Raw genomic sequence first — 13672 nt, 5'->3', positions numbered from 1 at the left:
TGAAGACAGTTCTATCACATCCATCTCTAGTGCGTATCTTGAACACATTCTAACGTACTTTCATCTTAAAATCAGTCTGCTTTATTACATTGAATGTGTATATACAATTAAATTAGAGGGAAGTCTCTAATCCTGTAACAGTTAAGAAAACAACTTTTTTATTTATTGTTGCTTTATTAAATAGGAGAGAAGACAAAATGTTGATTGTTATGGAAATATATGTACAGTTTATTTACTGTAGTCAAAAGACGAAGTGAATCGATGAGCAGTCTTTCTCTCACTTACTACAATGACGAGACAGAGAGGTAGAGCACAAGCAACAGAATAAAAGAACATCAGTGCGCTTCAGAGCTCTTTCAAGATAAGCCCAGCTGTACATTCCAGATCTGACTCTTAGTTCAGCCATCAATGAGTTTATATGCTTGTAAAACTGCGCATATGTGAACGGTATGATCAGTACCAGAAGAAAACCATGTGCTGCATGTTGAACAGTTACATAACTACACTCGAATGCGAAATCTTATAAGAAATTAAACTGAGCTGATGTATACAGCCTGCCTGATAAATACACTGGTACATGCATTATACCAGTCAGTATTAAAAGAACCTGTTCTACTGATACACTCCTACTTGGATGACTTCAATCCTCCTTCTTTCAATGCAAAAACAAATAAGCCTTTAAAATAGCTCACAACCCAAATGTATACATTCAAACATTTCTTCAGCTATAATGGCTTCCTTTTGTTCAATTTAGGATTCATGCCATTAGTTCATGCCTTTAAGAAAAACATCACAATCTCAGGAAACAAAATATGGAAAATTGTATTTTAAAGCACCCACTCTGGTGTTCAAAGTCACACTTGGGTCCAGTCTTGTCACATTCCCACAAAAGCAACGGAGACAAGAACTGCTCATTCATTCCATCATTCACTCTGCACAAGCAATGCACAACGGAGAAGCGTGTGGTCAGAATAAACAGAACAGAACATAAAACAGTAAGTGAATCTGGAGTGATAAATTATTCTATTTAAAAGAAACAAAATAAAAGGAACACTTTACAAACAAGATTTACAAATGACTTTCAGATACAAACCCAAGTTGACACGTGCTGACCTTCATGTGTCATGCAGTTGTAATCCAAAATCAGACCTCTGGAAACTTGTTTAACACTTGCAACACATAACCGAACACGTATTTAAAGTCACACTGAGATTTGTGACTGTTGTTTTGGACCTGTTAGTATCACAGTCTTTGCCTACAGTACAACATAACCATTTTTAAACCGCTTCCTGCTCAGCATGCATCAAGTGTAGAAAAGATCTCAGTTCTTGAAGAGGCAGAGCTCCTGCAGTGACCTTTGACCTTATCACTGTAGTTGGACTCTGTATGCACAAATTAGGAGTTTAACCTGTGGAAAAAGTGAAATACATATTCCTGGATTAATACGTTTTAATTATTTTGATTATGAACCCTCTAGTAATGTATGATTACTGGATAAGGATATTTAAAAATAAAATGAAAGAATAATAATAATAAAAATAAATCAATCAATCAAACACAACAATTCTCTAACAAATCAGACAATTTTTTTTTATTCATACTGCCAAGACTTTTCCAGGCCTGAAAAATAGCATTAAAGTCGTAACTTTATGGAAGTAGCGCTTGATAATTTCTTTCATATTATGATGTACTGTACAACTGAGGGAAACTGATTATCAAACAAGGACTTGATTCTTTCTTTTAATAACATGCATTTAAAATACAGTATTTTAACTTTAACATTCCCTGATATTTCCAAAGAACCATAGAAACCTTGTTAGTTACAACTAGCTATTATTTTACAAAGCCTTATCTCATTTATTCACACTTGCTTTGGTGCACATTCAGGCATTTATACCATTTCATATAAATGTGTGTAAGTCCTAGGTACCTTAGCTGTGGGCGACTCTGCCAGACGGATGAACAGTTTGTTGGTTCCTTGAACAGGACTGAAGGAGTATATGAAATGGCTGTCCTGCAGGGGGAGCAGCATGCAGAGTGTGAGACATTCAACAGAACAAAGAGAAATACATTTGAATAAAGATTGATTGTGACATCAGTGTCTTACCAAGAAGATGGGCAGCTGAAACTTATCATTCAGGACAACAGCATGCACACTGCAGGGCCCGCAGAGTCTAGCTGTGATCTCAGTAAGGAAGTTTGCATGGAAGATAAAAAGCAGGATGCCAGATCCTAAGACAGAAAGCACAATAATAACTAATTCGGTAATTAAAATTGCAGTTATTGAGAACAGACAAATTTAAATTGAGTTTTTCACCTTCTCCTGATGTGTGTTGAGGGGGTTTGTAGTTAAATTCCATTGAAAAGTCTGGCCCTTCACACAATCTGTGGCAAGCCAAAGGGAATACAGGTTCCAGTAGGGCCAGCCGTGTTTCAAAATATGCTCTGATTGTCTCCTCCGCCACAGTTGATAACCTACAAGATGCATTTTCACACATGCGTCTTATTTTCATTGTGGCTGTGTTCTACATCTTTAAATAAATACATGTGCTGGTGTTCTAATAATGTAGCAGTGAAACACTCACGTTTGCATATGGTCTTTGATGAGATCATATATCATCAAATTGTTGCTAAGTTTGGCATAGTACAAGGCAGTGTTCTTATGTTTGGATAAGATGTTGCAGTCAGCACCATATTCCAGCAGGAGGCGAACCACATCTGCATTGCCCCTCTTGCAAGCCTTAAAATGAATACAACAATCAGCACTCAATACAGATCAAGATATACAACATACAATTTTAACTGCAAAGTGCAAAGTCTGATAGCTAAAGCTCAATTTCTAATCTAAAAAAACAATATACAGTACAGTACCAAAAGTTTGGGGTCAGTATATTTTTTTCTTTTTGGAAAGAATTATATACTTTTATTCAGCAAGGATAAATATATAAATATAAATTGAGACAATGTTAGAAGTCTATTTATCAAAGAAATCTGAAAAAAAAAGCATCACGGTTTTCACAAAACATTCCAACATTGATAATAACAAGAAATGTTTCTTAAGCAGCAAATCGACATATAAGAATGATTTCTAAAGGATCATTTCAGACTGAAGACTGCTGAAAATTAATTACAAAGAAATAAATTACAAAGAAAAGTTATTTTAAATCCGAATAATATTTAATATTATGTCTGTTTTTACTGTAATTTTGATCAGATACATGCAGATCAATGAGCTTAAGAGTTTTTGTTTTTCTTTTCTTTTCCAAAAAAAAAAAAAAAAAAATCCTAACAAACCCAAACTTTTGAATGGTAAGAGTATATGGGGGAAAAAAAATCTCCATAACTAGAAATCCTAGGGTCATTGACAAGGTGGTTTCTGTTTAAAGAGTTCTAATACCCAGATCAATATAACAGCCTTCTCACCTTCATGAGAGCGGTTTCTCCACCCAGAGTTTGGGCATTTACAGATGCTCCTGCCTCTAGGAGAATGGCCACTGTTGTCAAGAAGTTCTGCATCAAAACAGAACAGAGTTATTAAAATCGACTGTTGTGGGCTTGTGTACTTATCAATAAATTAACACAGAACATTAGTGCTTAACTATACTAAGACAAATATAACAATACTATATTACAAATGCTAATATTCTCTAATATTAGTGGTTGGAGTGAAAAGAGTCATCAGTGAGGGTTCCTGTGTTGTTCTGCACCTTTTCAGCAGCATGCATCAGGGCAGTGGTGCCGTTCTTCTGTCTAGCGTTAACCTTCACTCCTTTCTTAATGAGCAGCCTGAGGACGTCATCCTGACCGCCTGCAGCAGCCAGCAGTGTTAAGGACATGCCGCTAGAGTCCTGCAGGAGGCAGCACATACACAAAACATCCAAAGATATATTCACATGATATCCTCCCATATAGTACTTAGATCAAGGTATGGCTGCCTTGCTAAAGGTCCAGTTAAAAACATTGACTGCATAATGATTAACCCACGATGAACTACAACATGACACAGTTCTCTGAGGAGTCATTAATATAGATTCATGACAGAGAGGAAGAGATAAAAAGAAATATGTTACATACCTCCTGGTCCAGATTGTAGTCCTCTTTGGAACTAAGTGCACGTTTTACTGCCAAGTAATTCCCATTCTTCACTGCTTCTCGCAACTCAGCTGAAAGTTACATGGTAAACAGAGCAAGGTTGAAGAGGAGATAAAGATTATGAGCAAAATGTATCAACTGAAAAGTTACAATAAATGAAAGATGGACCTAATATATGCCCTTCAGGAGGGATTTTTGCTGTTGTTTTTCTGTGTGGGTATCACTCACCAGGAGTTAAGGCGAGTGGAGAGAGATTCTCATCCTCTCCATTCAAGTGTTTCTGAAAGTCCTCCAGTGTCATCCAATCCAGCTTGAGCTCCACTCCAAGATTAAGAGATGGTGGTCCCCTGTCTGTCCAGTTTTGGAACAGATTGGAACAACATGGGGGTAAGTGATTAATTGACAAAATTTTCATTTTGGGGTGGAGTATCCCTTCTAAGCTTAGCTTGTGTTGACAGTGACACTGCCATTTGGTAAACACTTCTCATTAAAAGTATGTAAAGATGGCTGGAGCTTGTTGTGTTTTTAAAAGCACGTTATAAGAAACTTGAACTCAGAGCAGATGCAGAGATGGATTTGTGTAGAGAAGCATTTACTGCGAACAGACACTGAAAACACCAGATCACAAGCTGCTCGCGTGTAAAAGAACACAATGCTACCCTTCACTCTAAAACACACTATGCATATATTTAATTAATTAAATCACAACCTTTGCAATTTGACAATTTCACTAAGCCATATTGCGATTTTAGTTTTATTTCAATTAACCATGCATGGCTTGTGCAAAAGAACAATATGCAGGTGTCTTCGAGACATGTTTTCAAAAGTTGAACCTCTTTTAACTTTACATTGCCGTATACACACCAGGAGTTTTGTCTGAACGCTCCATGGTCTCCTGAGAGTCCTGATTGTCATCGCAGGCGGTGAAGAGCCGTGATTCACTGTCATCCCTCCTCCTCCTCCTCTTGTCCTTCCATCTGGAGTCTTCTGTTGAGTCAGGAGACGCTATTGACTCAGCCATGGACTTTCTTTCCAGCCGCTCTTGCCGGGCCTCCTCTGCAAGCCTCTGTGCCTCCTCCATGCGTGCTTTTCTCTCCCGTTGGGCTTCCTCTATTCTCTCTTTCTTCTTTCTCTCCTCTTCTTCGATCCTTTCTTTCCTTTTTCTCTCCTCTTCTTCCATCTTTTCTTTCCTCTTCCTTTGCTCTTCCTCTCTCTGCTCTCGTTGTAATTCCTCCTTAGACTTCGGGGCCGGCTCGTCTGATTTATCACTTTTCTCCATCTCAGATGCTCCCTTCTCCTGCTTCTCATCGATCTCCATAGAGACGGGACTCTGACCAGGGCGAGGCACTGGTAGAAGAAGAATGTGGTGCTTAATCAAACAAAAACCCCAAAACCATAGAGACCACTAAGAATGAAAAATGTAAGTCAGCTAGAAACGTATTTTACCATCTTTTGCCTTCTCTGCCTTGTCTGAATCAGGTTTCCGTGCAGGAGACTGCTTCGACAATTTTGTTTTTTTGTCATTTTTCCCTGTACCCTGTGAAAACATGTGGGAGAAAAAAGTCAAATCACAAACACGCCACTAACATTTGTTTGAAGACAAAAAATCATTAATCATTATTGTTCATACTTAAACTATCATTGAAAAGGTTGTAGTAAGAAGTTAAAGAAATTAATAATTTTATTCAATGAGGATGCATTAAATTGTTCAAAAGTGACAGCAAAGACATTAAAGAATCATAAAAAAAAACCTATCACTATTGTTTACAAAAAAGTACATAGGAAATGTTTTATGTATTAGAATGCTTTCTGAAGGATCATGTAACACTGAAGACTGGATGACATGAAATTTCAGCTTTGCCACCATAGGAATAAATACAATTTTAAAATAAGTAGAAAACCGGTGAGAAAACAGTTATTGTGAAATGAATCATAATAATGCGTCACAATATAATTATTTTTATTTTTTTGTATTTTGATCAAATAACCCTTGGTGAGAATAAGGTGAGAAAAAATGTATTTGAATTAGCAGCATCATAAAAATCTGGTTCTAGTTGTTTTAAAAGGTGCACAACAAAAAAGGAAAGGAAGGAAATGCAGAGTTTTAGACCTGTACCTTTGGAATTGTATTCTTATTCTGGTCCGCTTGTCTCCTTGGTACACGATCTTTTGCCTCACAGTTCAACAGGAACTTCTCAAACAAGTTAGAGGCACCTCCCTTCTCTCCAACTTCTTCTTTTGGCTCCTCCTCTTTGGGCTTGATGGGTGCTGTTGATGCTGTGGAGGATGATGAGGAGGAAGATGCGGATGAAAGCTTCTGAGAAGGTGGGCCTGCTTCCTGTCCTTTGCTTTTAACCTTTGATTTGGGTGCGGACGTAGGTGCCCCTGTGTCACTGGAGTCATGCTCCTCCTCGCTGCGAGATGACTTGCTAGTGCTCTTGCTACTAATAAGGGCTTTGTGCTTGTTTGCACCACTTTCTTTGGGTGTGGCTGTTGAAACCTCTACTTTTTTAGACTTCTTCTCTTGAATCAGGTCTTTGAAACCTTGCAGCTTCAGGTCAGACTTGGACTTTTTCTGCTTGGCCTGCTTGAGATCACCTCCGCTCTCACTCCTCGAAGATTTGTCGGTGGTTTTTGCTGTTGTGGTTTTGAAGGAATCATTTGTTTCGGTGTTCGTCGTATCATCCGTGTGGGACTCCGAGGGTACGTCGCTCTTCTCATCCTCGTCATCTGAGGTATCAATCTCTTTTTTTGATTTTACTTTCTTTTTCTTGTGGTCCTCTCCACTCTCTTTCTTCTGCTTTCCTCCATCTTTATGCCGGTCAGGCTTCTTTTGTTTTTTAGGAGTAACTGGGGCATCATCGTCGTCAGATTCAATGAACCTCTTCTTTGTCTCTTTTTTAGGAGGTGCAGGGGAAGGATCCCTGCTGTCTGCCTCCTCCTCATCAGACTCAGGTGCAGGCAGAGGTTTGTCTTCCCGCCATTTCTCCTTTTTCTTCTTCTTCTTTTCCTTCACAGGCATGTCATCATCCGATTCCTCCACTTTCTTCTTTTTCTTCTTCTTCTTCTTTATAGGTGACTCTTTGTGTTTTTCTTTATCACTGTCACTCTCAGAATCAGCATCAAACAAATCACTCTTCATTGGCAGCTTCTAGGGACAATGGAGCACAATCAATATTCTCAAAGATTTCATCAAGTAAACCAGATGTAGCATTGTCTGTACAACTCTTAGGAAAAACTACAATCATGTGAACATATCTTCAGAGTCTCACCATGCCAGTTTCCTTTTTTGGCTTCATCTCAGCCAGGGCCTTCTTGTAGGCGAGCAGCACCTCCCTGCAGTCGTCCAAGTGTGCCTCAGGCTCCCAGGTGTCATCGTCCGATGAGTAGTTCTTCCATCGCACCCGGTACAACACCTCTCCCTGTAGAAAGGTCAGAGGTCAAAGATCATGGCCTCCCATGGGGTGTGGTACGTTATGGAGTGGTAAGGAAAGAGGGACACACAAAAAAGGCTTCTGATCCAGTCAATTTTACTTCACTCTCACTGAGTTAGAGCACAGGCAACAAAATAAACAAGTGCAGTTTTTTATGGCTTTGTAAGCTATAATTTGACAGCTACAAATGTATGCACAAATAAATAGCTTACACAGCAGTTTGTATTTGTACTCTGCACTGAAATACATATGCACTCCCTGTTGCACTTTTAATAACTTCTGAACTTGTTTTGCCATGTTAATATGAGCAGCTTGATCCTTTGATGACCAGTTTCACTTTGGATCGTGTTTGTGTCAGAGACCTACGGTCTATGGAACAGAAATATAAAAAAACATTAAATACAAAAAAATTTCCTCAAATAACTACAAAAATAAATATAAAAAGCTAAACACAAATATTAATAATAATAATAATAATAATAATAATAATAATGACAAACATAAAATTACTAAAACTAAAATGAAAACTGAAGATATACAAATAAAAGCTAATTCAAGAAAGATATTAATAAATATAATAATATTATTTGCATAATGTAAAAATAAGACTGACTGCTAGTACTTCAAAAAACACACAAGCAGAGAAGACACAACATGTCAAACTGTAATTTATCTTGAAATGCTCCTATAAGTGAAGGGTAAAAGTGGACTTTTTGTTTTATGATATAAAAATACTACTAAGGCTCCAGTGTCAGATGTCTACCTTGCATTATCAGTAGTGTCGTGCACTACATGAGGGGACAATGACAGGCATTAAGGCAGTAATTAATCTTAGCAGACGCATCCCGAGCTCCACGGGTTGGATTCAAAGGGAAGTTCATTATCTGCTGCGTTGCTAAGTAACAAACCCTGCTGATTCCCGTGCTCCTCTTGTTTCATGTGACTCTATCTGCAGGATTAATAATAGCTAAAGATCAAAGCCAAATAATAGGTTTTAATCCCAATGGACAGAGTGAATGGGATCCCTTTTTTACACCTGCTGGTTTCACGACACTAGCAAGCAACTCAACAACATACTTTTGTGGCTGTTGTAGGTCAACGTAGGTCTTTGTCTTAAAGTTTGAGATACTGCTACTACGTTCACACCTATTTCGAGAGCCTTGGCTTAGATTAGACCGCTAGTTTCCTGTCCAACTGCCTCAGTGCAGAAGCTAGCAGAATTGAGAAGTGGTTAATCACTGTATTTATGTAAACAAGCGAGTTAAAGACATGATTGTCCAGCACAGGCTGTCAGTTGATCTGAGAGTGGCTGTTACTGGCACTCAGCCATCATGGTCTTGGATAAAACTGTGTCAGACGCTTAAAGACTGACACACAGAGATACAGAAATATTTCTCAGTCTAAAAGCCAGATCACATAGCTTTCTAGCAGGGTCACAAATGAACAAGCTCTAGATACAAAAATACCACTGGAGATGATTAAAATGTATCAATCAAAAACTGTGTATCAATCAAAAATTTTTAACACACAAGTCATAATTTCAGATGTGACATTTAAACGAGGTCCTGACTTTCTGTGGTCATTAAAAAAATTCCATGGTAAAGCACTTTGGGTGTACAAAAAAATACACAATAAAGCGCAATATAAATGCATCATTCATTCATAATTGCTCATAATTTCATGTAATATATTTAATATATATGTAATATAAGGTGCACTAAGTGGTTTTTGAAAAATGCTTTTGACCACAGTGTCGGTGATATAAGTGTCGGACGGACTTATCAAAACAGGGTGAGGTCCTGTTGTGGTAAGGGCATGTTTGTTTTGGAGCTTTCAAATATCAACATCGTTTGTCAAAAATCACTTAGTGCACCTTTAACAAAAGTATAGGACTAATAAACCGATGCCCTAAAATGGAAAAGGTTTTGCACTCATATACTTAAAATACGATATTAGGTTCCTCAAATACTTTAAAACACAATTTTGCCCACATCTAGAAAATCCTCTCACACATTACAGACACTGCAGTAGAACTGACTCCAGTTCAAAGGGCACAGAGTGGTACAAAATTGGATTTTACAAGCCTTTTGCATCATCTGTCCTCCAAACACTGACCTCCTCTATAGACTTTACCAAGACTATATCAGAGTTGTCTGTAAGTTTCTTTCTATCACTATCTTTTGTCAGTTAATTTTGTCTGCTCACTCCACTCCATTATCTGCCTTCCTCTTTACGTTCTTTAATAACAAACCTCCCACTGCCACATAACACCTGTTCTTTGAGTATTAATGAGCACAGTTCCACAAACACACACAGATGTCCTTGTGATTAGGTGCTGCTTGAATGTAGCTCCACCAAAATAAACTGAATCAGTCTGGCATGAAGTGATCAGTCATTCTTGCATCTAACACAGCTTGAACAACACGTAAAACAGTCTCTCAGAAATCATTCAGTCAGCATTTCACATCTGCTCAGGCAACCCAGGATCTCCAGACCTGAAGTTGAAGAAAGTGGTTTGTAATGTAATATTCCCCCCTCTCTATCTTTATGAGAGCACAAGGGGCCTTTGCATGAAGCACCAAGACAGGAACAGGGAAAAAGACTCGGATCCCAACCCCATCTCCAAAACACACACCTACAGACCAAATCCATGTCTAAAACGGCTCCCCACAGTACAGCAACACTATTCCAGGGTCTGATACTCCCATCTAAAACGAATTAAGTTAAAATCAAAATAAATGATTTATAAAGCAGAATGCTGAGTCATTGTTGCGCATTCCCATCAGCAGGACCACGCACAAAGGGCTAACAATAAACACGCGATTCATCTGTCACGCATTCTGTGTTTGTATCGTAAGAGATGTATTTACATTTGTGTTCACACAGCGAAACGGCATATTGTGTGATTAGAAGAATGAGCATAAGATTTTGCCTAATCATTCATAAGTCTCTCTTTTCTACCCATTTCTATTCAAAGAGATTTCAGGTGTAGTAGCGCGTGTTGTGTTATGGATGCTGTAAACACAACTGTGGATTTCAACCATTGATTGACTGTCACCGCTGTCAGCAATGTTTTCCACCGCATCAAAAACCACTGTTCGTGTTAGGCACTCATTTTGGGCGCGGGTAGATTTAGTACAGAGTATAAAGTGGTAATTCATCTAGATTTTAAGCAGGTTTTATGTAAACAAGAAGAGCCTTTGACACAGAATCTCGCGGCTCAAAACCGGGCGGCGAGTTAAGCTGACCACCAGAAAGTTAAAACGACTGAAAACAGCCTCTCTGCACTACTGGAACTTGGTGTTTTAAGACGAACGGACCGAAAAATCACCCCTTTGACTATTTCTTTAGACTTATCCTATTAATTATACGCGTGTCTGCAGTATTTACTAAGGACAGTAATACCGACGTGCTACGTTGCTAGCAAGATGGCATCCGCAGCTCCGCCACAAACACTCTCTCTCACCTCCTCCACTCGCATGTCAATAATCCTCTCCACTTCATAGACATCCTCTTCATCCTGTTCGCTTTCTCCAGGCTCCGCTCTCTCGGCCCCGGAAGCCATTTATGCTTTAGCTGAGCAAAATATTAACGCTATACGTTGTATATATGTGTGTGCATATACACACGAATACAGTAGCAGCGCGCGTGCGGTGAGAGTGCTCAGTGTTGCCAGATCGCGCTAGAAAAACGTGCAATATGGCTTCTAAAAACAACGTCAAGGTCTCATATTTCTAAGCAGACATGGCAACACTTGGAGTACTACAGCAGGAGGAGGCTGTGGCTGTGTTCGAAATGGCATACTTGCTTACTGCTTACTGCACAGTAAACAGTGTATAATGACTACTGTTTTTAACGGATAGTGTGTAAAACAGTATGTAATAAGCTACAAACGTTTCAGAGTAGTGTGCTAAAGTGTTGTCAAATGACTAAACGTTAGTTCAGCACAGTTGCTGAGGTTGTTACCTCACAAATAAATGTAGGGTTGATTAGTGTAATGTGGGACACTGACTAATGTGGGAGACCTAAGCTTCAGTGCGTTTATCTCTTCTTTTACAACATTAAAAGGAACATGATTGGTGTTGAATTCAAGCAGCGGTGTCAAGTAATCATCTGACTTTCTGGAAATTATGTCAGAAATGTGGCCAAGAAAATCAACAAACCGGAAGTACCTCTTGTAAAGTTCACTGAAATGACATTGACATAGGATTTAGACCAAATTTATTGCAAATCTGTTATAAATAAACAATGTTATAAATTGCTATCAAATTATATTTGTGATGAATTTAGACATCAAATTTTGCAATAATATTCTTAAAATGTGTTAAGAATGTTCTATTTAAATAAATCTTTGTTGTCCAACTTTAGAAAAGGATGTTTCAAAAGTGGGACAGCATGTTTTGACTAATGTGGGACAGTCAAATATACTATGTTATTCAACTGATAAAATGTGCATTAATAAGGTTAAATGCCATACATGTAATTTAGCAAATTTGTATTAAAGATCCAGATTCACAATTTAGCGACTAGAGGACAATGGCATTCTGGACCATGATGACTCCATGACTGCCCAGGGCTGCTTATTTCTGTTATGAAGTGTTTTTACCAGTACAATTTGATAAATACAAGCGTTTAAAATAAAATAAAAATTATATTAGAAGTTTATAGAAGTTTACAGTTTTAAAGGCATTCCATGTTTTTTAATATTTTACTTCATTACATGGTTATTATTATTGTTGTAAATAATAAAATAATACATTCTTTTAAATAATATAATATTTATTTAATACAATTGTATTCAACATTCCATAAATGAACATATGGGTTAAAACATTTTTTAGACTTACGAAGACAACAAACACACTGTAGGCCTACTAAAACATGGGTATACACATTTAACCGGGAGTGTTAAATGTTAAGTTTACTTTCTAAAAAAAAAAAAAAGACTATTTATAAGTCAAAGCATAGTGTCCCAGATTTGAGCATGAGCCGTCCCACATTAGAAAATGCACAAATTCTTTAATGATTTGGCACAAGGAGCACTGATATATGTGCCATCTCCCCTTTAATTAAATTTTATAAAAAATGTCTTCTGATTTAGATAGGGAACATCTTTGGGATTTCATAATGATATAAAATTTTGATGTATAATTTTGGCTTCATATGAAAATATGATGCACAAGTCAAAATGGCTAAAAGTGTCCCTCATTACCCTAATCCAACCTCCTAACCATTCTTTTTACAAAGGCTTGTTAATGAAGGACTCATACTAGTAAACAATGCTATATTGGCCAATTGAACTCATTTAATAATTTATGGACCTTAGTTTTCATACTGACCAGAACTAATAATAATTGTGTAAATAGTAGTTAGGTGGTAAATATTTATATTTCAGTAACTGTAGTACATTATAAAACAGTATGCAATAAAATAGTGTGTTTAAATTATCATACTTAAAATATTATTAAATTAATGCAACTTTATTGGGACAAAAAGCTCCCTATAACTACTAACTACCTAATAACACTGTATCAATAATGAGACGTGTTATTTCCAATTTTCAAATATTTCCTTTAATTTTATTGTAAAGAAATGCCTTTCTGATTTGATATGTGGTGGGAAAAGGAGTAGCCTAGAGCAAGTTTTGGTAAATGGCAGCATCAAAATCTTTCATCACACATCTTTTATCCGCTAAGACATCTTTTGCAGTGCTGTTTATTGCAGCCTGGCAGTAGTGGGCAGAGTTATTGTAAATAGTCTATGCCAATAAATTATTTATATATTATATTACTTCAATATTTTTATTATTCAATATTTTTTAAATAATCAGTAGGCCTACTATATAAAGCACTATAGCGATAACGGTGACATCATTTGACTTTACGATATTTTTTTTAGATACACAGCGATAGTTTGTAGTTTACAGTAACATGTAGCCTATAAAAGTGTTTTATAAATACCATTCCCTGCTTCCAGTTCACTCACGCGTTTGAAGATGAAACATCACATGGAGCACGATGTGTTCTGGGAAACAGTATCCCATGCAGTGTCTTCAGATGCATACATAAAATTTAAGCAAATGTAGCAGGTAAACCGGGTATTCCATGTATACAGAACATTCACTTACTATTCACAGTATACACGCA

The 13672-nt window shown here is 37.4% G+C and overlaps 1 protein-coding gene across 2 annotated transcripts; it reads right to left on the bottom strand.

Annotated features, from left to right (window-relative positions):
* Positions 1–135: 135 nt before the first annotated feature.
* Positions 136–11227, bottom strand: LOC113053385 (M-phase phosphoprotein 8). Of its 2 annotated transcripts, none has more exons than XM_026218359.1 (14): positions 10993–11227; positions 7365–7514; positions 6209–7243; positions 5539–5629; positions 4957–5439; positions 4321–4443; positions 4075–4163; positions 3708–3848; positions 3424–3510; positions 2586–2740; positions 2318–2475; positions 2108–2232; positions 1931–2014; positions 136–1408 (listed from the first exon to the last, which is right to left on the bottom strand). In XM_026218359.1, the coding sequence occupies exons 1-14, from the start codon at positions 11089–11091 to the stop codon at positions 1367–1369; spliced, it is 2862 nt and encodes a 953-aa protein (XP_026074144.1). In that variant the 5' UTR covers positions 11092–11227; the 3' UTR covers positions 136–1366. The 2 variants fall into 2 exon arrangements, with proteins under 2 accessions (XP_026074144.1, XP_026074146.1); XM_026218361.1 differs by having other exon boundaries at positions 6209–7240.
* Positions 11228–13672: the final 2445 nt, after the last annotated feature.

This window comes from Carassius auratus, chromosome 34, assembly GCF_003368295.1.
Source record: "Carassius auratus strain Wakin chromosome 34, ASM336829v1, whole genome shotgun sequence".
Taxonomy (NCBI): Eukaryota; Metazoa; Chordata; class Actinopteri; order Cypriniformes; family Cyprinidae; genus Carassius; species Carassius auratus.
The sequence above is the reverse complement of the archived record's forward strand: the minus strand, read 5'-3'. Positions and strand labels throughout refer to the sequence as shown.